Source organism: Haliotis asinina, chromosome 1 (assembly GCF_037392515.1).
Source record: "Haliotis asinina isolate JCU_RB_2024 chromosome 1, JCU_Hal_asi_v2, whole genome shotgun sequence".
Classification (NCBI taxonomy): Eukaryota; Metazoa; Mollusca; class Gastropoda; order Lepetellida; family Haliotidae; genus Haliotis; species Haliotis asinina.
Genome location: NC_090280.1, coordinates 53,375,039 through 53,398,864, shown reverse-complemented (window position 1 = coordinate 53,398,864; position 23,826 = coordinate 53,375,039). Strand labels below are relative to the sequence as shown.

At 40.9% G+C, this 23,826-nt stretch overlaps 1 protein-coding gene and 2 pseudogenes across 1 annotated transcript; 1 reads left to right on the top strand and 2 right to left on the bottom strand.

Annotated features, from left to right (window-relative positions):
- Positions 1-2,304: 2,304 nt before the first annotated feature.
- On the bottom strand, positions 2,305-4,848 carry LOC137273731 (uncharacterized). The gene is made up of 4 exons (XM_067806542.1): positions 4,797-4,848; positions 3,928-4,076; positions 3,558-3,615; positions 2,305-2,777 (listed from the first exon to the last, which is right to left on the bottom strand). The coding sequence occupies exons 1-4, from the start codon at positions 4,846-4,848 to the stop codon at positions 2,305-2,307; spliced, it is 732 nt and encodes a 243-aa protein (XP_067662643.1).
- A 3,273-nt stretch (positions 4,849-8,121) lies between these two features.
- Positions 8,122-10,649, top strand: LOC137273721 (uncharacterized; annotated as a pseudogene).
- Positions 10,650-14,681: 4,032 nt separating this feature from the next.
- On the bottom strand, positions 14,682-23,792 carry LOC137273714 (uncharacterized; annotated as a pseudogene).
- Between the last annotated feature and the right edge of the window lie 34 nt (positions 23,793-23,826).

Genomic DNA, 23,826 nt, shown 5'->3' with positions numbered 1-23,826 from the left:
ACCAATGATCTGAAACATTTTCGATCGGAAAAGATTTTAATCGACATGAAAATTGCATTTTGATAATGTCATACATGAACCTTTGTTAGAGGAAAGACGGTCCTCACACAGTCTGCAATTTTCGGACATGTAATGGTCTACTTCTAAATTATGATCAGGATGCTGTTGCTAATAATTCCAACAAACATCGTGATGTGAAATATGTTGATTTGGGACATATTTCCTGACAGCTACGTCTCCCATATTCTTAGAAAATCGATCATTATTTAGTTAAGGGTTATAGGGACCTATATCGATATTCAGTCCTAAAAGCAATATAATAGGATAAGTGAACCAGTGCTAAAAAGAACTACACACCGAAGAATATTGCATATTAAGGATTCACATAATTAAACATAAAGTGCTAAAACTATATTGAACCATGTCAATCCGGAAACAAACCAAAATCGAGAAAAATCCAAAACAACTTTTTCGGATGTAACACGAAATGCACGTGTACACTGATATTACAAATCAGCCCACGCGACACGCCAGCAAACAAAGTTATGAAAAACATGTTTGATTCAAATCATAAGAGAGAGAGAGCGCTGTCGGAATTATCGTCATTGCCAGAACTTTCAGCTACATCAGAGCAATTGCCATCGGACTGATGCAACGACTAAGACAAACTGACAATACGTCAGACAGGCCTTGAAGTGGTCAAACACGTCTGACAACGTCGCCACATTCGGACAATTCAATAGAGAATTCTTTTTGTACCGTCAACGTCAACGGCAGCGACGGCACTACGCCACCCTATCAGTCGATGTACAGTATACTATGAGAAAGTCGCATTCGAGCAGGACGACCCTACCGCAGAGTAGATGTCACAAATAAGTTCACATACTGAGATATGTCACACATACCGACACATCCGGGAACAAACCAAACCCGCGAAAAAAGCAAAACGACTTTTTCTGATGTATGCACATGCACATGCATACTGACATTACAAATCACCCCACGCGACACGCCAGCAACCCAGATGTGAAAAACACATGTTTGATTCAAATCGTAAGAGGGGGAGAGCTAAGGGAATGGATGAACAAGGAGTTTATTGACAGAACTTTCAGCTGCATCAGAGCAATTGTAATCACACTGATGGAACAATTAAGACAAACTGCCAGTACGTCAGACAGGCCTTGAAGTGGTCGACCACGTCTGACAACGTCCGGTGATGATCGCCACATTCGAAACATTCATCTGAGAACGTCGACGTCAACGACAGCGACGGCGCAAGGCCACCGTATCAGTCGATGTACATTGCATTGGAGACTAAGTGAGCATGGTATTCGAGCACTTCGACACTACCGCAGACTGCGTCTGACTCTTCAAAACCGACGTCGTAGACTGACATGGGCCAGTCGGGATCGACGTTGTCAGATGCGTGATTGACGACGTGTGAAGTTCAACGACCTGAGTAGGATTTGGGTTTAACGCCGAAATACGTTCAAACCGCTTATTGATAGCAATCTGAATGCTCGAATATACAGTGATAAGGTTTTGGCAACCAATTGTGAAGCCAGTTTTCAAGCAGTTAACACGTGGCATTATCTGCCAACACGATAACGCAAGGCCTCATACAGCTTTGCTGTGTCCAGTCTTTACTGCGACATGAAACCGATAGAACACTTATGGGACTACCTACAAATCAGAAGACTAAACAGTTGGAGCAATGGTTCCCATGGGAATGGGCATGAATCACCCCTAACGTCTTTCGTCGGCTTACATCCTCAATGAGTCGACGAGTTTTGATGTGTACTGACGTCAATAGTGGACACACTTACTATTGATTCAACATATGATGACATTGTGGAGAAAACCATACCACGTCCTTCAGTGTCAGTCTAACGGTATTTTCGATGTATTATGAAATGAAATGACATTTGCTGTAAAACTGAACTATGGTTTGAAATGTAATAGATGTTAATTTTTTATGTTTTTCTTTTCAAGTTTGGTCAAACACCCTGCATAGTTCCTTTTTAGCATTAGTTTAGTACACGCATTTCGACCCACACAGATTCTGTTGTACATGCGGACTGGTGGATACATACCACATTACAAATGTTCCCAAATTCATTCACAAATGATGTTTCCCTGTGATAACGATTTACAAACAGGTGATTGGCTGCACTGTCTTCGAAATATTATGGAGCGAGTACACCGTTGAATCTAATCTGCATGTATGGACAATACTGAAATATTTCTCTCAATACACAGACTCATACAGAATTTGAGAAAACACACAGCTTGTTTACAATATTTCTATTTAGTGCAAAGGGCACATGTCAACTCCCAACCGTCGACATAAGGTGGGCAGGGCAGGGCACCACATTTGGCGTCGATCATATACAAGAGATGGCCGTTTGTGTTTGCTTTACCCCCAGGCATGGCTTCTGCTTCACTATCTACACAGACATAATCACTGGAACCAGTGTGTGCACTAGCGCCACCAAACAGATAGCCCTTGTATTCCAGGTGCCATCCCGGAAAACACTCGTTCCTGGCAGGTACCATGATGGCACTTGTTTCGTGATGACTCTGGCACACCACACACGGAACATCGTCTTGATACAGCCGGTGAAGAGGAGATGCCTCTCTACCTGTTTCATACTCAGTGCCATAGATATAACTGTCTGATGCTTCACTAGTGTACTTTTCATAGATGGGTGCTTCGGGGAGGCACAGCGTTGTTCCCGGACCCCCTTTCGCCTGATAATGACTTCCACCGGCATAACCTGAAATTAGTCCAACCATAATTGATAAGATACGGGTGTCCTTCGAATTCTGAACATAATTAACAATACTGATGATGACGATGATAATAATGAGGATGAACACTGACTGAACTGCACGCGATGTAGCCATTATCATCTTTGGAGCTTTGGGGCAGTCTAGTGGTGACAGCGTTCCCTCGTCACCCGAAAGACACAGGTTCGATTGCCCACATTCATTGTCGTCATGGGTCTACAAAATTCCATAACATGAACAAAAGAGGCTAAATAAATTCCACATCGGAACGGTGTACAAAGCGGTAAGAACTGAAGGAAAGTGTCACTGAAGAGTATGAGACCGGGTGTTCGGAATAAGATCAGCATATCTGGTACTCAACCTAATGATTCAAACACGGGAGCACAACTGCATTTTCAACCGATTCACACTTGAAATTGACGTGAGCCACAACAGCATACTCAAAAGTTCATTGATCAAGGCTACATCAGTCAAGATCTCAATACAGCTTCCAAAGCGTTTTATGACAGACACGTTGAAGATATTTGCACGTTTGACGCATCAGAGCCCTAAATGATGCCAGAGCAATTCCTTATGCTGGCTTTATGTTGTCCTGCCTGTACATGTGTTTGCGACACGTCTTACGTGCACGACCGGGTGTGTCCCCTATTAGTGGAGGCCTTTTTGTCTCCATCACATATATATTCAGAAAGGTGCAATCAACGTTTCTACTAAACAAATCAAGACTTATGCATATATGTAAACAGGATTTCGCCACTTTTACGTACCCTTGTACACGACATCATTTCCTTTCGGACATGTTGTCTTTCCCCATGTTGTCTTTCGCTCCTGCAGCTCCAAATGAAACAAGAAAATCAAAGAAAATATCAGATCTCATTAAACGACCACAGAGACGTGTGGGTGAGTTAGTTGTACACCGTATTCAGCAATATTCCATATATGTGGCGGCGGGGAAATAATCGAGTGTGGACCTCACAATCAATGGGTCAACAGCATGAGCATCGACCTGTGTCTTCCAAATCAGCGAGACTGACCACCCGATCCCGTTAGTAGCCTCTTTCGGCAAGCATGGGCTACTGAAGATCAGTTCTATCCCGGTTCTTCATCGGCTATCCAGTATGACATCGTAGAATTAGCTAAGTGTTTACCCGAGCTGGTCCAGTATGGAGAGTCAGTTTCAGGTGGTATAATCTTCTCTCCCAGGTGTATCCTCAACAGTGACTTCAGATCATGCAGGAACCTCCGGTCCGAGGGACAGTCCGCATTGTTCTGATTTAAGGTCGCAGCTGTGCCCCCCAAAAAACAAATAGTAGCCAGTTTATGGAACTTCTCTAACTTATAATTGCGTTTCATTTTAATTTCAATCATGGTCGTCAGAGATAAGCTGATGTTGTGCTCGTATATTAGCAGAATATGTACTTGACATGTCCACATGAATTGTTGAAGTGTAAGAAGTTCTTTAAGTGCGACACCATTGACACAACAACCTGACTGCTCATATTGCTGGTGAATACCAATGACATAAGGGCATCATCATTTGTTGATATCCCAGCTAAACACCATTAACATAACAGCATGATTATTCTGGTGGACAGAATTTTATTTCTGGTGGACACAACTGACAGAACAGAATTATTGTTCATACTGAAGACACCACTGACATTGTTGATATCGCAAGTGGACACAGCTGGCATACCAAAAGGATCGTTCATGTCGCAGTTGGACACAATTGTTATAACAACATGATAGTTCATGTCGCAAGTGGACACTAATGGCATAATTACATAACTGTTCACACTGGTGAACATCATTGTCATAACAACATGCTTTCTTTAATTCCTTCGCGTCATAGACATACTCGCAGATTCATTTGACCAGAACGTTACAGGTTGTCTGTTTGGACGAATAGTATGCTACTTCTTGACCAAAGTCTGTTGTTTCATAGATCATGATATTTAGGAAAACTAGAGAATCGATCATCTAAGCGTGAACACGCGAACACATACCTGTGGCTACCCCAACCAGGACGATGATAGCGGCATACAGCGTTAGCTTCATGGTTGCAGTCTGAATACAAACACGTGTGATTGTTGATAGTTACATATACACACTCTTTACGGGTAAGACTGTTGTGAAGTGTTCAGGATTTCTTCTCTCCAAACTGTTTACAAGTGTTTAATGCACATTAAGTATCAGTACATATTTGTTCAGCTGTTGAGTCATAAAGTGCTGAATACACACATGTTGAAGTATATTCACTCAATGCATCGCTGCAGAGAACACAAGAACAAGAACTGAGTAGATCGTGTTGATATACAAGAGATTGCTGACACGTTCTCAGTTTACATATTTGTACGGTCTGGTTGCAAGATATCACATGAAATATTCCCTTCAAGGTCCGCACACGATTGTTGTTCATGGTTGGTCATTGTGGGTCGGGAGTCGAAGTTTCAAGTGTTCCAAAGTTGAAAGTATTTGTGTTGTTCTGGTAAATTACTGCCATGAGTCTCTTGCATTCCAGATACCACCTAGTGACGCAATATCTCCTCGCCAGGTTCTTACATGGAAGAAATGTGCTGCCTCCTAAACGTTACTCTGTAGCCAGGTACAGTGAAGTAACCACTACATACACCGTATATACATGCTGATTTATTCGATCCCTCATCGATGCTGATCTATATGATTTCATAGATCGATGTGGGATCACACAGATGAGCATCAACTTGGGATCACATAGATCACTATCGATAGGGGATAACATAGATCAGTATCAATATAAGATCACACAGATCAGAATCGACATAGGATCACAAGTACTAGCGCTGATATGGTATCACACAGATCAGCGTCGATATGGGAAAACATAGATCAGCATCGATATGTGATCACAAGGATCAGCATCGATATTGGATAATACAGATCAAAATCCATATGCGAGTACATGGGATCACATACATCAGAATCCATATCGGATCACATAAAAGAGCATCGGTGTGGTATCATTTAGAGCAGCATCATTATAGATAACATAGATCAACATAAATATGGGATCACATAGATCAGAGCCAATATCGGATAACAAGATGCGCATCGATATGGGCTCACATTGATCAGCATCGATATGGGGTCAGATAGATCGGCATCAATTTGGGATCACATAGATCGGCATCGATATGGGATCACACAAGATCAACACTGATATGCGATCACATATGTTTTGATTTTACGCTATGCTCAAATGTTTTGACGCAAGATTACGCTCCACAACGGCATGATGTGAAACTACGATATGTCAAACTACTGCCGGGATGTTGTTTTAAGATCTCGATATAAGGCGTTTCTCCTAATATGGGGAGTCTCAATAACATTATGAAAATGTACCTCGTACAACTCAACTTATTATCATGGAGCATTTTTTTCGCCGACTTTGAAATGTAGATGTTCAACTGATGGTGTGAAACACTAATTGTAATATCTGTCATCATGCTTTATTAGAAATGTTTTCTTGGTCGTCGGTACAGCCTAGTACTAAAAACATTTGCACGTGACGCCAAGGATCCGGGTCCATTCACATCAACGTGTGAAGGCCATTTCTGATGTCCATTACAAAAGGCGAATCCAGGAATTCGAAAACGGTTTAGGGGTTGGGCATTAGGTGTTTGTGGGTTCAGCTAGGGCTTGAGCGTGTTAGATTTGGTATCTTAGTGCGAGTGAAGGTTTCAACCCTAGCGATGACCGGATCATATACATACATGCACTATTGATGTAAGACCCTACATCTTACAGTCTGGCTACAAGTTACAGCTGAACAGATGACCTTTCCGCTTGTCGCATCCGTCCATCCATATACCTTGAATGCTGGAACAAATGATCTACTGTAGAGTTCTCTAGAGAATTCCGTGCAGACTGATAGTTCATCAATCGGTTGTGCCCCAAAGGCAAGACCGTATTTTCGTGATGCTTTTACTTTACCTTATAAATCCAGAAGCCGAGATTACAAAGGAACACCACTGTTGCCTTTAGCAAATTAATTCCACCGATTCAGTGTATTGCAGGATGTGTTTGCTGGATACTGTCCTTATTCTCCTGCAAGACCAAGAACACATTTCGAGCTGGTGAAAACACTGCTATGCACTCGGATATCGACAAGATTCAAAGCAATAAGCGAAAACCCGAGAGAGTGAGTGAGCTGGGTTTTACGGCATCTTAAGCAATATTTCAACAATAGTTTGGCGTGGGATACCAGAAACGGGCTTCACACGTTGTCCGTGGGGAATCGAACTCGGGTCTTTAGCATGGGGATGGGAAACTTTAACGCTATGGTTACACCACCAACCCGGAAACCCAGGATAACACATCGTGTTTCCTTGAGCCCCACTACGCATCCTCGTAGTCATTTTATACAAAAGCCTGTAACCAAACAGCTGGCATGAATGTGGCGCTAACCTGCAAGGAAACTCTAAAACACATGCTACATGCCAATCCACACCTAATTCAAAGCCCACGGAATCTAATGTCATGCAAATGGACATCGGTATGCTGCAGAAAATTCACGCTCCGAGCTTTTCCACTCTATCATTAGTTTCTGGAAACAATGGTTGGTTAATTCGTTGGTTGTTGATGGCGAATTCAGCAATATACAAGCGATATGATGGTGGTCTGTAAATAATCGAGTCTGGATCAGACAATCAAGTGAACAACGGCATGAGCATGCATCCAAACAATGGGGGCATGATGACATGAGTTTTCAAGTCAGCAAGTCTGACCCCATCAGGTTAGTCACCCTTTTTCAGAAGCATATAAGCTGCTCAATTTTCAACTGGTATACACAAGCATCGACATTTACTCGTTCGTTCGTTCGTTCGTTCGTTTGTTCGTTCGTTCGTTCTCTCGCTCACTCACTCACTCACTCACTCATTTATTTATTGGGGGAATTATTCCAAGCATTTGTTAGCTTATTTTGTCTTTATACAACGATAAAATGTGTATGTGGGAGGAAAAGTTCCTGTCTCTTAACATCCGACTGCATCTTCTGAAAATTCACAGTAAGGCTAGGGGTACGACCTCCTCATCGTAATTAAAGAAACCAAACCATCAAGTAAAAACACTGGTTACACAACATTCCCGTTTCCTGTTGATTGGATTCCGTCTTATTGTGCCATTTAGTGCAATATCCAGTCCCGAATGTCTAGACTAATTTATTTAACTGGATACACAAATATTAATCAGTATGATCCGATGCATCTGCGCACTTGTATATTGCAACACCATGCTCATAATTCTTTCAAACACGTCGTAAAGCGTGCTCTGACAAACTGACACCAGGAAATTATGGCGATCTTAAAACGAGGCTCTGCCGCTAGAAGGGTTTGGTGGTCTGGTTTGGAACTGATATTATATCAGTCTCATTCTGCGTTACAGAACTACGCTGAATATGCTTAAAAACACATAACAGGTGTAACCGGTGAAGTAGATGCATTGTGAATCATTTTACGACATCATCAAACAGAGACAGTATATGACGTCTCACTTAAGGTCATGCTGTCTGCACCTCTCCATAAAGTATAGAACAATCTAGATTGTTTATCAATAGAGATCCGGTCCGTCTAAGGGTTGTGTTGTTAGAATGTATGGCATGGCGGATTATGTCTGAGGGTCAAGGTTACTTGGTGCTTGGTCATCGTACAATCCACCTTTGTTACGAACTCTTTGGGGCCATTAAGCAACGACCATTTCAACGACAGGCATTATTGGCAAAACAGAGAAAAGATTTCATGCACCCATATCTTGTTATCATTCCAAACTTCTAAATGCCTCACAAAGAAGTTATCGCTAAGAATTGTGCTTTATGCTGTAGCTCCACAGACGCGTTATAGCAATCAGCTCGTTATAATCGGGGTGGGGTCCCTCCCACTCCACTTTTACATTGTCTACCAAAACCTCGGTGGCGTCGTTTCTCCAATACATATATTAGGTCATCTCTTGCTTTCCCAGAATAACCGCATTTGAGGTTTTTGTTTTGGAGGGACAGATTTTACTTTTCGCAAGAAAGACCTCTTCCAAGGTTTTACTTTTCGTTAGTAAGACCGCTTCCTAGGTTTTTCTTTTCCTAACTTTATATGAACATCAACATTCAAATCCTTCAAGATTAAACTCACAATTCAAATGTTTTCAAAAGCCGGTGTTGAACCGCAAATCGCAAAAAATTGTGTTTAATCGCAAACGCTCTTCCGCAAGGCCACCGGATCGACGAAGGTGGTGGGGTTAAACTATTATATATAGTTACTGTCGTTAAATTGATTTTACGCGCGCTTCAGTCATTTTTATGTAGCTTCATTAAATGCTAATCTACAATGTAATTACCCATCATTGACGGTATATATGTTAAAGAAAACACTTCTCCTCGGTTTTGGTTGAAAATGTAAAATCATCCTGGTCGGAAAATTTCCCTCCAAACCCTTGTTTACCGAAACCTCAGAGGCATGTTTTCTCCTATACATACATTCACATTACGTTCGTCTGTTATGTAACCTTTGTCTGTTGTAGAGAAAACCACCAAACTTGGAAATGATCCCACTGAGTTTAAAAGTGTTCATCCTCCTGTTCCATGTTGCCCCCAGCGAGAGCAGTAACATCACAGTATCTTCGTTGGCAACTCATAGAAATGTATCCTCATCACCTCCAGCAAAGCAAAGGCCTCATAAAACACCAGGAATCGTCACCACCCACACAGTAGAAAGAACAACATTTTATGTTAATCTTATCCTAAGGCCCATCGTTTCCGGTTTAGTGATGAATGTCATCGGATGTTGTGTACTTCTACACAAATTGTTACGTCGCATATCCTACCGTTATGTGACTGTGGGTTCCTCCTATGTGGAATTCTGCGACTGCCAGCTGACATATGAGCGCAGTAGGATGTCATGTATTCTAATTACTTGTCATCTGTTTTGACTGTTTCAACTAAGCACTACATGGGACTCGCCTTTCCCAAAGTGTCCGCAATCATCATCTGTCTTTTGGCTCTTGAGAGACTGATTGTCATATCCTTTTCGCTCAAGACTTCCTTCCTCACTCATTGAGCATTGCTCTGTTTCTTATCATATGTATGTTGCACATTCCTAAAATATTTCAAACGCGCTTTGTTTGGGAAGTCCATTAAACACGTTGTCATGTCTAACAACTTACAATAACACAGTATTTAAAATATTTCTCACATATATTCCACCGTGTCTTCTTCTGGCATTGAACATTGGTATCTGGATTTAGTTGGCTGTAATCAGACGTCGACGGAAGTCCCTCTTTGGCACAGCTGAACAGGGGTGAGGAGTGAGTTTAGTTTTACGCCACACTCAGTAATATTCCTGCCATATGGTGGTGATTTGTAAATAATCGAGTCTGGATCAGACAATCCAGTGACTACCATCATGAGCATCGATCTGAGCAATTGGGAACTGACGACATGAGTCAACCAAGTCAGCGAGCCTGACCACCTGATCCCGTTAGTCGCCTCTTACGACTAGCATAGTCGCCTTCTATGGCAAGCATGGGTTGCTAAAGGCCTATTCTACCCCGGGACCTTCACGGGCCCAGCTGAACAGGAACACTGGAAGGTGACATTGACCTTGTTGACAATTTCAGCGTTTTTCTTAGTCGTGTATATTCCGTTTATCTCTGTACATGTTCTCGAAACACACATTTCACAACGATTTGGGCGTACGGGTCCGGAGAAGAATTTCAGAAACATGATGCATTCTTTGACGTCTCTCGGTTGGTCCATTAACTCAAAGTTGTTCCTCAAAGCAGGACCTGACCATGTCAGCACAAAAACACACAGTCTGGACCACCCTGACCAGTAGCTCACAGGGTAAACAATCGTCCCCAGTAGGGTCCAGCGAAAGAGCGACGGTGGGGTACGGTAGTCTCTAATATCACTAATCCCATGAAACACAGTGTAAAGGTAGTACCTTGTACCTACACGGTAATAGGGAAGTATACTATAGCATCCCAAGATAGAGAAGAGAACAGGATACCGATTGGACTTGCACACGGACTAAATACATGTTGGTTTATGGTAATTATAACACTGAGTTTCCTTCCTGTAAATGTTGTCTCGTTCCCTGTTATGTCGAAATTGGTAAATGTAAGAACTGTTCCAATAAGGTATTACGACTGAAATCTATGTTCAGAATAAAATGATTGATTAACTGATTGAGTCATTGTTGTTTAATGCTGTACTTGGAAGCACTCCAGGTAAAAGACGACGACCAGCAAATATTCGAGTCTGGACTCCACAATCCAGTGATCAACAGCATGAGCATCGTTCAACGCAAGTCAGCGAGCCTGACCACCCGATGCCGTTAGTTGGCTATTATGACAAGCATGGACTACTGACTAACTCGGATAACCTATTTAGAGCACTGTAGGCGGGGCTAGGGACAATAATATGGTTCATTTACTGTACTTTTTCAATCTCATTCGCGATTTTATAACAGTAAGTTAACCCATGGAATGTTGACTTTATTCGTTGTAGCGGTAAAAAACTGCAAAACAATACAAGTTCTGTAAATAGTTTCTATATACACATTACTCGTGAACTGAATGATATACAAACTACCTTTGGCCACTTTAATCCAGTATGAAATAACAGACAATGCGTACATCACTCTTTTATGGATGCTTCAAACCCGGATGTTGAGCATGTGATGTGCATGCAAATTACGAAATTACCCAGTTGCACTCAGTATTATGTTCTTAATTACCAACACATTACTACTGTTTATACCAGTCTGATACATTTGTTTACATAATTGTTGTGAACTGAAAGGCATTCGCAAATCGGTGAAAGTGACGGTGATGGTCAAATAATAATAAACAGGTATTGAGCATATTAGGGCGGGTACATTGTACTGTATAATTCATAATATTATCAAGATTCATAAGTATGTGTGATCCCATATGGATAACCATAATCCCATAAGTATGTTGATCTGTGTGATCCCATGTCGATGTCAACCTGTGTAATTCCAGATCAGTGCTGATCTCTCCGATCCCTTGTTGATGTTGATCTATGTGATCCCTATCGATGCTGATCTGTATATTCCAATACTAGTATCGATGCTGATCTATATGATGCCACACGGATGCTGACCTAGGTGATGCCATACGGATGCTGATCCATGTGATTCCTTATTGATGTTCATCTATCTGATCCCATACCGATGCTGATCTGTATATTCAAATGCTAGTATCGATGTTCATATATATCCGATCCCATATCGATGCTGACCTGGGTGATCCCTCATTGATACACATCTCTGTTTGTCTGCTACTCACAGTGACTGCACCATACCCTATTAATGAACCCGAGAGAGGTGTGGTAGCCTTGAGGTTAAAGCGTTGGCTTGTCACGCAAAACCCTGGGTTCGATTTCCCACATGGGTACAATATGTGAAGCCCATTTCTGGCATGATGCGTAGTGATACTGCTGAAATATTGCTAAAAGTGGCGTAAACCCACTCATTCTGAACCTCCCGAAAACGATCAGACAATCCAGTGATCAACAACATGAGCGTCAATGTACACAATTAGGACACGATGGCATGTCTCAACCAAGTCAGAGAGCCTGACCAGACGATCTTGTTAGTCGCCTGTATGTATGTATTTCTATGAGTTGTAGATAATCCAAGAGAACTGGAATGATATTCTCCAGTGTCATGAAGAGCACGAGTCTGGGCATGACAAACCATAATGTCAGACTGAATAGGAGATTCGAAACCTTTTTCAGCACAGTTTGAGCCTTAAATTCAAGGTCCAAAGTGTGAGAAAGCGATTTGGTCTGGCCAAAAAACACCAATAATCTGAAACATCTTCGATCGGAAAAGATTTTAATTCATATGAAAATTGCATTTTGTTAATGTCGTACATGAACCTTTGTGAAAAAAGTAAGTTTTAAATTCCTCACACAATCTGCAAAATTCGGACATGTAATGGTCTACTTCTAAATTATGTTCAGGATGCTGTTACTAATAATCCCAACAAACACCGTGATGTGAAATATGTTAAGTTGGGGCATATTTCCTGACAGCTACGTCTCCCATATTCCTAGAAATCCGATCATTATTTAGTTAAGGGTTAGAGGGACCTATATCGATATTCAGTCCTAAAAGCAATATAATAGGATAAATGAACCAGTGCTAAAAGAACTACACACCGAAGAATATTGCATAAGGATTCACATAATTAAAGATAAAGTGATAAAACTATACTGAGAGATATCACACGTACTGACCCATCCAGGAACAAACCAAACCCGCAAAAACGCAAAACTACTTTTTTTAATGCAACACGAAATGCACATGCATACTGACATTCCAAATCAGCCCACGTGACACGCCAGCAAACTAGTTGTGTAAAACACATCTTTGATTCACATCGTGAGAAAGAGAGAGCTGATTCAAACCGTGACAGAGAGAGAGCGCGCGCTATGGCTGAACAATGAGCTTATGGTCATTGCCAGAACTTTCAGTTGCATCAGAGAAATTGTCATCATACTGATGGAACGACTAAGACAAACTGCCAGTACGTCAGACAGGCCTTGAAGTGGTCGACCACGTCTGACAACTTCCGGTGATGATCGCCACATCCGGACAATTCTTTTTGTTACGTCGACGTCAACAGCAGCGACGGCACTAGGCCACCGTATCAGTCGATATACAGTGTACTAGAAGAACATGGCATTCGACCACGACGACCCTACCACGGACTGCGTCTGACTCTTCAAAACCGATGTCGTAGACTGACATGGGCCAGTCGGGATGGACGCTGGTAGATGCGTGATTGACGACGTGTGATGTTCACCGTCCTCAGTAGGTTTTGAGTAATGACGGTCGGGCTTGTGTTAACAGACGAGTGGGTTTAGCGCCGAAATGCGTTCAAACTGTTTGAAGCCAGTAACGTGATAGGAATGGGATCTGTGGCGATCTCAAAACGAGAATTTTGCTTATTGATGACAATCTGAATGCTCGAAGATACATTGATAAGGTTTTGGCAACCAGTTGTGAGTTTTTCTCTCCAGCAATTACAACGTCGCATTATCTGCCAACATGATGACGCAAGGCCTCATACCGCTGCTAGACTGACAAACAACTTTCTTGATAACGCCCACATCGTTGTTGTGCAGTGTGCCAGTCTGTTCTCCGACATGAATCCGATAGATCACTTATGGGACTACCTACAAATCAGAAGACTGAACAGCTGGAACAATGGTTCCCACGGGAATGACCACGAATCACACCTAACGTCTTTCGTCGGCTTACATCCTCAATGAGTCGACGTGTTTTGATGTGTACTGACGTCAATGGTGGACACACTTACTATTGATTCAAAATATGATGACATTGTGGAGAAAACCATACCACGTCCTTCAGTGTCAGTCTAACGGTCCTTTCGACGTATTATGAAATGAAATTGTGTACATTTGCTGTAAATCTGAACTATATTTTGAAACATAATAGTATTATTTATATTTCGTGGCGTGATATATCGTGTTGGTGCAAGCCTGTTGAGGGAATGTATCTGGGAATGTTTCTGGCCTTATTTCAGTAAGAATCGCGGCTGTATTTTCTACAAGTTCCCACTCAGAATTCGCCCATAATCGAGAGTGGGGTGTTTGACAAGTTTGAGTGCGTTACATCCCTTTCCTTCTTTATATGTATATGGATATCAGTGTACGCTTGTTGGACCCAGGACGTATTATTTTCAGCAATACAAGTCCCTATTGTTGAATCTAGTCTACATGTACGACAGTCATGGTCAATACTGAAATAATTCTCTCAATACACAGACTTATACAGAATTTGTAGAAAACACACAGCTTGTTTACAATATTTCTACTTAGTGCAAAGGGCACATGTCAACTCCCAGCCGTCGACATAAGGTGGGCAGGGCAGGGCACCACATTTGGCGTCGATCATATAGAAGAGATGGCCGTCTGTGTCTGCTTTACCCCCAGGGATTGCCTCTGCTTCACTATCTACACAGACATAATCACTAAAACCAGTGTGTGTAGTAGAGCCACCAAACAGATAGCCCTTGTATTCCAGGTGCCATCCCGGAAAACACTCGTTCCTTGCAGGTACCATGATGGCACTTGTTTTGTGATGACTCTGGCACACCACACACGGGACATCGTCTTGAACCAGCCGATGAAGAGGAGATGCCTCTCTATTTGTTTGAATCTCAGTGCCATAGATATAACTGTCTGATGCCTCACTAGTGTACTTTTCGTAGATGGGTGCTTCGGGGAGGCAGAGCGTGATAATGACTTCCACCGGCATAACCTGAAATTAGTCCAACCATAATTAATAAGACATGGGTGCCCTTCTGTACATAATTAATATTATTGATGATGACGAAGATAATGATGAGGATGAATACTGACTGAACTGCACGTGATGTAGCCATTATCGTCTTAGGAGCTTTGAGGCAGACTAGTGGTGACAGCATTCCCTTGTCACGCCGAAGACACAGGTTCGATTGCCCACATTCATTAAAGCCCAATTCTGTTGTCCCCAGCTGTGATAGTGCGAGATTAATGCTGAGAAATAGACCTGACACATTGTACCCAAGTCTTCATCGAATCCGAGTCTTCGGTATGACAAGCGAATGCCTAAACCACCGGCCCAATAAAACGTTAGATCTGAGGTCTAAGTGAGAAAAGGGAGAAGAAAATGAGGTCATGGGTTTACAAAATTCCACAACATCAACAAAAGAGACTAAATAGATTTCCAATCGGAACGGTGTACAAAGCGGTAACAACTGAAGGAATGTGTCACTCAAGAGTATGACGCTCGGTTTTCGGAATAAGGTCAGCATATCTGGCTAGCAACGTAATGATTAAAACACGGGAGCACAACTGCGTTTTCAACTGATTCACACTTGAATTTGACGTGAGCCAGAACCCCTCTCTCAAAAGTTCATTGATCAAGGCTACCTCATTCAGTTGCATTCATATTCAGAAAGGTGCAATCAACCTTTCTACTAAACGAATCAAGACTTACTTATGCATATATGTAAACACGATTTCGTCACTTTTACTTACCTTTGTACACAACATCATTTCCTTTGGGACATGTTGTCTTTCCCCAGCGTATGAATGTCGCTCCTCCTGCTCCAAGTGAAACAAATATCAAAGAAAATATCAGATAGAAATGGAGTACAAGTGAGTGAGTTAGTTTACGCCCTATTCAACAATAGTCTAGATACATGGCGGCGGTTTGTAAATAATTGAGTGTCGACAACACAATCCAGTGGTCACCAGCATGAGCATCGACCCGTGCTTTCCAAGTCAGCGAGCCTGACCCCCTGTTAATCGCCTGTTACGACAAACATCAAGTGTAATCCGGTTTTCACCTGTGAATTCAGTATGGCATCGTAAGGTTAACGTAATCGTTTACTCGATTTGGTCCATTGTGAAGAGTTAGTTTCAGGTGGTATAATCTTCTCTCCCAGGTGTATCCTCAACAGTGACTTCAGGTCATGCAGGAACCTCCGGTCCGCGGGACAGTCCGCATAGTTCTGATTCAGGGCAGCAGCTGTGACCAAGGAAACAAACAATACCCAGTGTAGGAACTCCCTTCTCTATTTTCGACACCACTGACACAACAACATCATTATTCATATCGCAGGTGGACACTATTGAAATAAGGGCATCATTTGTTCATGTCACAGGTGGACACAACTGACATAACAACGTGATTATTCACATCGCAGGTGGACGTTATTCGCTAAAAATATGATTGTTCATATCGTCTCTAGACACAACTGATAAAACAACATGATGGTTCAAATCGTCTTTAGACACAAATGATACAACAGCATCACTGTTCGTATCGTATCTACGCACCACTGATAATACAAGACTGTTTCTATCGTACATAGACACAACTGTTTATACAATATTGTTGTTCGGATCGTATCTACACACAACTGATAAAACAACATATATGTTCATACTGTATTTAGACACAACTGATAAAACAACGTGACTGTTCATATTGTATCTACACCCTACTGAGAAAACAACGTTATTGTTCAGATCTTATCTAGACACAACTGATAAAACAACAGGACTATTCATGTCGTATCCAGACACAACTCATACAACAAGATGACTGTTCATATCGAATCTGTAAACAACTGATAAAACAACATGACTGTTCACATCGTATCTAAACGAAACTGATAAAGAACGTTATTGATCAGATCGTATCTAGACACAACTGAAAAAACAACGTGATTGTTTAGCTCGCATTTAGACATAACTGATAAAAGAAGATGATGCATTATATCGTCTCTGGACACAACTGATAGAACAACATGATGCTTCACATCGCATCTATACACAACTTACAAAACAACATGACTCTTTTATAACGCATCTAGACCTAGCTGATAAAAAAAAATCACTGTTCACATCGTATCTAGACCCAACTCATAAAAAGTGACTTTTTATATCGTATGTAGACACAACTTTTTGACACGATTTTTCATACTGTATCTAGACACATCGGATCAAAGAACATGATTGTTCATATCGTATCTACACACGACGGATAAAAGAAACTCATTGGTCATATCGTCTCCACACAAAACTGATACAACAGAATGGTTGTTCAGATCGTCTCTAAACACAACAGATAAAATAACATGACCCTTCATAATGTATATAGACACTACTGATAAAACAGCATATCGTATCTAGACAGAACGGATAAAACAACATGACTGTTCAGATGGCATCTAGACACAACTAATAAAACAACATGATTGTTCATATTGTGTCTACACCCTACTGAGAAAACAACGTTATTGTTCAGATCTTATCTAGACACAACTGATAAAACAACATGACTATTCATGTCATATCCAGACACAACTCATACAACAAGATGACTGTCCATATAGTATCCAAAAATCAACTGATAAAACAAGATGACTGTTCATATCGAATCTGTAAACAACTGATAAAACAACATGACTGTTCAGATCGTATCTAGACACAACTGAAAATGAGTGAGTGAGTGAGTGAGTGAGTGAGTTTACTTTTACACCGATTTAGCAATATTCCAGCAATATCACGGCGGGGGACACCAGAAAATGGGCTTCACTCATTGTAGGGAATCCCGTGTGGGGAATCGAACCCGGGTCGTCGGCTTGACGAGCGAATACTTCAACAACTAGGCTACCCAACCGCCCCACAATTGATAAAACAGCATGATTGGTCATATCGTTTCTACACTCAACTGATAAAACAACATGGTTCGTTCAGATCGTATCAGAACAGAACTGATAAAACAACAAAACTGCCAATATCGTATCTAGATCCAACTGATAAAACAACATGACTGTTGATACCGTATCTAGAAAGAAATGATAAAACAATACTATTGTTCACATCGTATCTACGCACAACTGATAACATGAGTGTTCATATCGTATCTAAAGACAAATGGTAAAACAACATGACTCTTGATATCGTATCTAGACCCAATGAATAAAACACCATGATGGTTCAGATCGTATATAGACACAAATGATAAAAAACACGACTGTTCGCATCTTATCTAGACATAACTCATGCAACAACGTAGTAGTTCATATCGTCTCTAGAAACAACTGATAAAACAACATGATTGTTCAGATCGTATCTGGACACAACTGACAAAACAGCATGATTAGTCATATGGTATTTAGACCCATCGGATGAAAACACAGGATAGTTCAGAAGGTGTCTAGACACAACTGATAAAACAACATGATTGTTCATATGCTGTCTAGACACAACTGATGAAACAACATGATTCTTCACATCTTATCTAGTCCTAAGGGATTAAACAACATGATGGTTTACATCGTATCGCGACACAATTGATAAAACAACAGGATTATTCACCCTACATCTGGACACAATTGATAAAACAACACGATACTTCATATCGTCTCTATACACAACTGATAAAACAAAATGATCCTTCATCTCGTTTCTTGACATAACTGTTAAAACAACATGCCTATTTATATCGTATATAGACACAACTGTTAAAAGAATATGATTGTTCAGATCGTATCTAGACAGAAGTGATAAAACAACATGATTGGTCATATCCTTTTTGCATTGAAGTGATAAAACAACATGAAGGTTAATATCGTATCCAGACACAACTCAAAAAAACGTCATTGTGCAGATCGTATCTAGATACAACTGATAAAACAACATAACTGTTCATATCGTATCTTGACCCAAATGATAAAACTACATGATTGTTCATAAAGTATCTAGATACTACTCACAACTGATAAAACAACCTGACTGTTGATATCGTATCTAGATAGAATTGACAAATCAACATGACCGGTGAGATCGTATCTAGAGACATCTCATAAAACAACATGTTTGCACAGATCGTATGTAGACCCAACTGATAAAACAAAATGATTGCTCAGCTTATATCTAGACACAACTGATAAAGCGACATGATTGTTCACATCGTATCTAGACACAACTGATCAAACAACATGACTGTTCATATCGTATCTTGACCCCACTGATAAAACAGCATGATTGTTTAGATCATATCTAGACACAACTGATAAGACAAAATAATTTTTCAGAAGGTATTTAGAACCAACTGAAAAAACAACATGATTGTTTAGATCGTACTTAGAAACAATTGACAAAACAACATGACTGGTCAGATCGTATCTAGACATAACTGAAAAAAGCAAAATGACTGCTCATATCGTATCAACACACAACTGATAAAACAACATGACTGTCTATAATAAAGATGATGGACAGCACTGTCACAACAACATGGTTTCTTAAAGTCATTCGTGTGATAGACATACCTGCAGATTCATTTGCCCTTACAGGCTGGGTCAGTTTTAACGAATGATATGATCATGTTGTTTTCTACACTGTCGTGTTCTTTAGGAAAACTAGAGAATCGATCATCTAAGCGCGAACATATGAACACATACCTCTGGTTGTCCCAACCTGGACGATCGTAACAGCATACAGCCTTAGCTTCATGGTTGCAAGTCTGAATACAAACACGTTTGGTTGTGGTTATATACACACTCTTCACGGGTTTGACAGTTGTGAAGTGTTCAAGATGTCTCCGTTTCAAATAGTTTTCAAGTGTTTAACGCACATTAAGTATCAGTACATATTTCCCCAGGTGTTGGACCATAGCGTCCTGAATATGTACATACATTTGTATATTCCTAAACAACAGGGTTGACGTTTGTGAATTTCTCTTTGTACTCTCAATACATCGCTGAACTGAACACAACACAAGAACAACAACTGAGTAGATCGTGTTGATATACAAGAGATTGCTGACACGTTCTGAGTCTACATATTTGTACTGACTGGTTGCAAGATATCATATAAAATATTCCCTTCAAGGTCCGCACACCATTGTCGTTGATGATTAGTCGTTGTGGCTTGAGAGTCGAAGTTTCAAGTGTTCCGCAGTTGAACGTATTTGTGTTGTTCTGGTAAATTACTGCCATGTGCCTCTTGCATTCCAGATACCACTTACTGGCACAATATCTCCGCAACAGGTTGGTGCATGGAACTAATATGCTCCATGCTAAACATTCCTCTGTAACCAAGTGTACAGAAGTAACCACCAAATATACTGTATATACATGCGATCCGATCTATATAATGCCATATCGATGCTGATCTACGTGATGTCAGATGGATGTTGATCTATGTGATCCCATATTGATGCTGGTCAATATCATGCCGTATCGATCCTGATCGATGTGGTCCCATATCGATGCTTATCTATGTGATACCGTATCAGTGCTGATTTGTATGATAGTATGTCGATGTTGATCTGTCTGATCTTATAGCCATGTTGATCTATGTGACTCTATATCGATCCTGATCTATGTAATCCCATACTGATGTTGATCTATGTGATCCTGTATCGATGTTTATCTATGTGGTTCCATATCGATGGTGATCTCTATGATTCCTTATTGGTGTCGATCTGTGTGATCCTAAGTCGATTGTGATCTGTATGTTCCAATACTAGTATCGGTACTGATCCCTATCAGTATCTATGCGATCCCATATCGATGAATGCACGATAACGGATGATACTTATAACGGTAAAACGTCTAAGACATGCTGACGTGTGGGTACCGCACTCAACAAGATAAAAACTGTCTTTAGATATTCCAGTCAGGATCAGTCAATCAAGTCATCAACAACATGAGCGTCAATTTACACAATTAGGACACGATGACATGCTTCAGCCAAGTCACGTCCTTCAGTGTCAGTCTAACGGTACTTTCGACGTATTATGAAATGAAATTGTGTACATTTGCTGTAAGACTGAACCATGTTTTGAAATATAATAGTTGTTAATTTATATATGTTTTCCTTTTCTCTTCAAATTGATCCAATACCCTGCATACTTTCTGTTTAGCAATAGCTTCGTATAAGCATTTCGCCCAATACAGATTCTGTTGTATATGCGGACTAGGGATGCATACCACATGAGAAATTTCTCCAAATTCATTCACAAATGATGTTTCCCTTTCATAACAGGAGAAAACGCGAGAAGTTTCCTTTAAGGCTTCATTGATTGGCTGCACTGTCTTCGAAGCGTTGTATTTCATGTATAGCGTTGAATCTAATCTGCATGTACGACAGTCATGCATATGGTCAATACTGAAATATTTCTCTCAATACACAGACTTATACAGAATTTGAGAAAACACATAGCTTGTTTGAAATATTTTACTTAGTGCAAAGGGCACATGTCAACTCCCAGCCGTCGACATAAGGTGTGCAGGGCAAGGCACCACATTTGGCGTCGATCATATACAAGAAATGGCCGTCTGTGTTTGCTTTACCCCCAGGGATAACCTCTGCTTCAGTATCTACACAGACATAATCACTGGAACCAGTGTGTGTAGTAGAGCCACCAAACAGATAGCCCTTGTATTCCAGGTGCCATCCAGGAAAACACTCGTTCCTGGCAGGTACCATGATGGCACTTGTTTTGTGATGACTCTGGCACACCACACACGGAACATCGTCTTGAAACAGCCGATGAAGAGGAGATGCCTCTCTATTTGTTTGAATCTCAGTGCCATAGATATAACTGTCTGATGCCTCACTAGTGTACTTTTCGTAGATGGGTGCTTCGGGGAGGCAGAGCGTGATAATGACTTCCACCGGCATAACCTGAAATTAGTCCAACCATAATTGATAAGATATGGGTGCCCTTCTGTACATAATTAACAATATTGATGATGACGATGATAATGATGAGGATGAATACTGACTGAACTGTACATGATGTAGCAGTCATCATCATTGGAGCTTTGGGACAGAATAGTGGGTATAGCGTTCCTCGTCACGCCGAAGACACGGGTTCGATTGCCCACATTCATTGACGCCCATTTCTGTTGTTCCCCGCTGTGACTGTGCTGGAATACTGCTAAACGCGGCATAAAGCCATACTCAGTCAGTCCTTGTTTAAAAACAAAGTGTTATAGTGTCAGGACAGCCATGTCCAAATATTTCTACAGAACAAAAACTAGGTAGCCAGGCTATATGATATTTAGTTATTTTTATTCAATCTACAATCTTGATCTTTATCACTACCGCAGAGTACAATGTTTTGTCAGCTACCTTGCTCCTCTTTGTCACTTCCATTAATTACTGTATATGACATTAATGGCCTTTATTGGTCATCTCCCTTGGCTGTGTCTGTCATCACATCAACTGTAGAAGGAAGTGCTATTAGTTTCTCTATCTGTCCATTGTTGAATCTTTGCCTGTCTATTGTTCTTAAAAACCTATATATATGTATGCTCACATCTATACTGGGAGGTGAGATGTGAGTGTGGAGACCGGCATTCCGACTGTCTTTGTAGGGACGACCGCGAGCAGGATTATGCCGCTCGCAGGAAAGGCCCGGGTGTTGAGCTGGAAGTCCGCTCACCTCATTCGTGTATACTTGTTTGTCATGTCTTGTGAAACCAACTAAAGAAGTGCGAACTAAACTATGTCTTCGTCTTCATCAACGTATTCATTCATCATTTCGTCAAAGTATTGCATGTATGTAATCACGTTGATCACATACGACGCGTTGACAAAAGCCACATTCTCTTGTCCTCACATCAAATGGTCTTCAATAACAGGACTGATTCTATTTCTAACATTGTGTAGTGCTATATTGTTATTTTTCAAGTTAAAGATATGAAGTAGAAAAAAATTGTCTGAACAGCCTGCTGTTTTGGTACAATCCAATTGGTCATACAATTCAGTGCATGATAGACTTTGAAATCACATAGAAACTGTGTGATTATGTGTTAGTAAGTGAGTAAGATTGTATGTACCTCTTCAGTTTTCCAGCAATATTAAGGCAGGGGACAGGAGAAGTGGGTCTGACATATTGTACCCAAGTCGTCATCGAATCCGGGTCTTCGGTATGACGAGCGAATGCTTAAACCACCGGCCCTAATATACGTTAGATCTGAGGTCTAAGTGAGAAGTGGGAGAAGAAAATGAGGTCATGTGTTTACAAAATTCCACAACATCAACAAAAGACTAAATAGATTTCCAATCGGAACGGTGTACAAAAGCGGTAACAACTGAAGGAAAGTATCACTGAAGAGTATGACGCCCGGTGTTCGGAATAAGGTCAGCATATCTGGTATGCAACGTAATGATTCAAACACGGGAGCACAACTGCATTTTCAACTGATTCACACTTCAATTTGAGGTGAGCCACAGCCCCACTCTCAAAAGTTCATTGATCAAGGCTACGTCGTTCAATTTCATTCATATTCAGAAAGGTACAATCAACTTTTCTACTAAACAAATCAAGACTTACTTATGCATATACGTAAACAGGATTTCATCGCTTTTACTTACCTTTGTACACGACATCATTTCCTTCGGACATGTTGTCTTTCCCCAGCGTGTGAATGTCGCTCCTC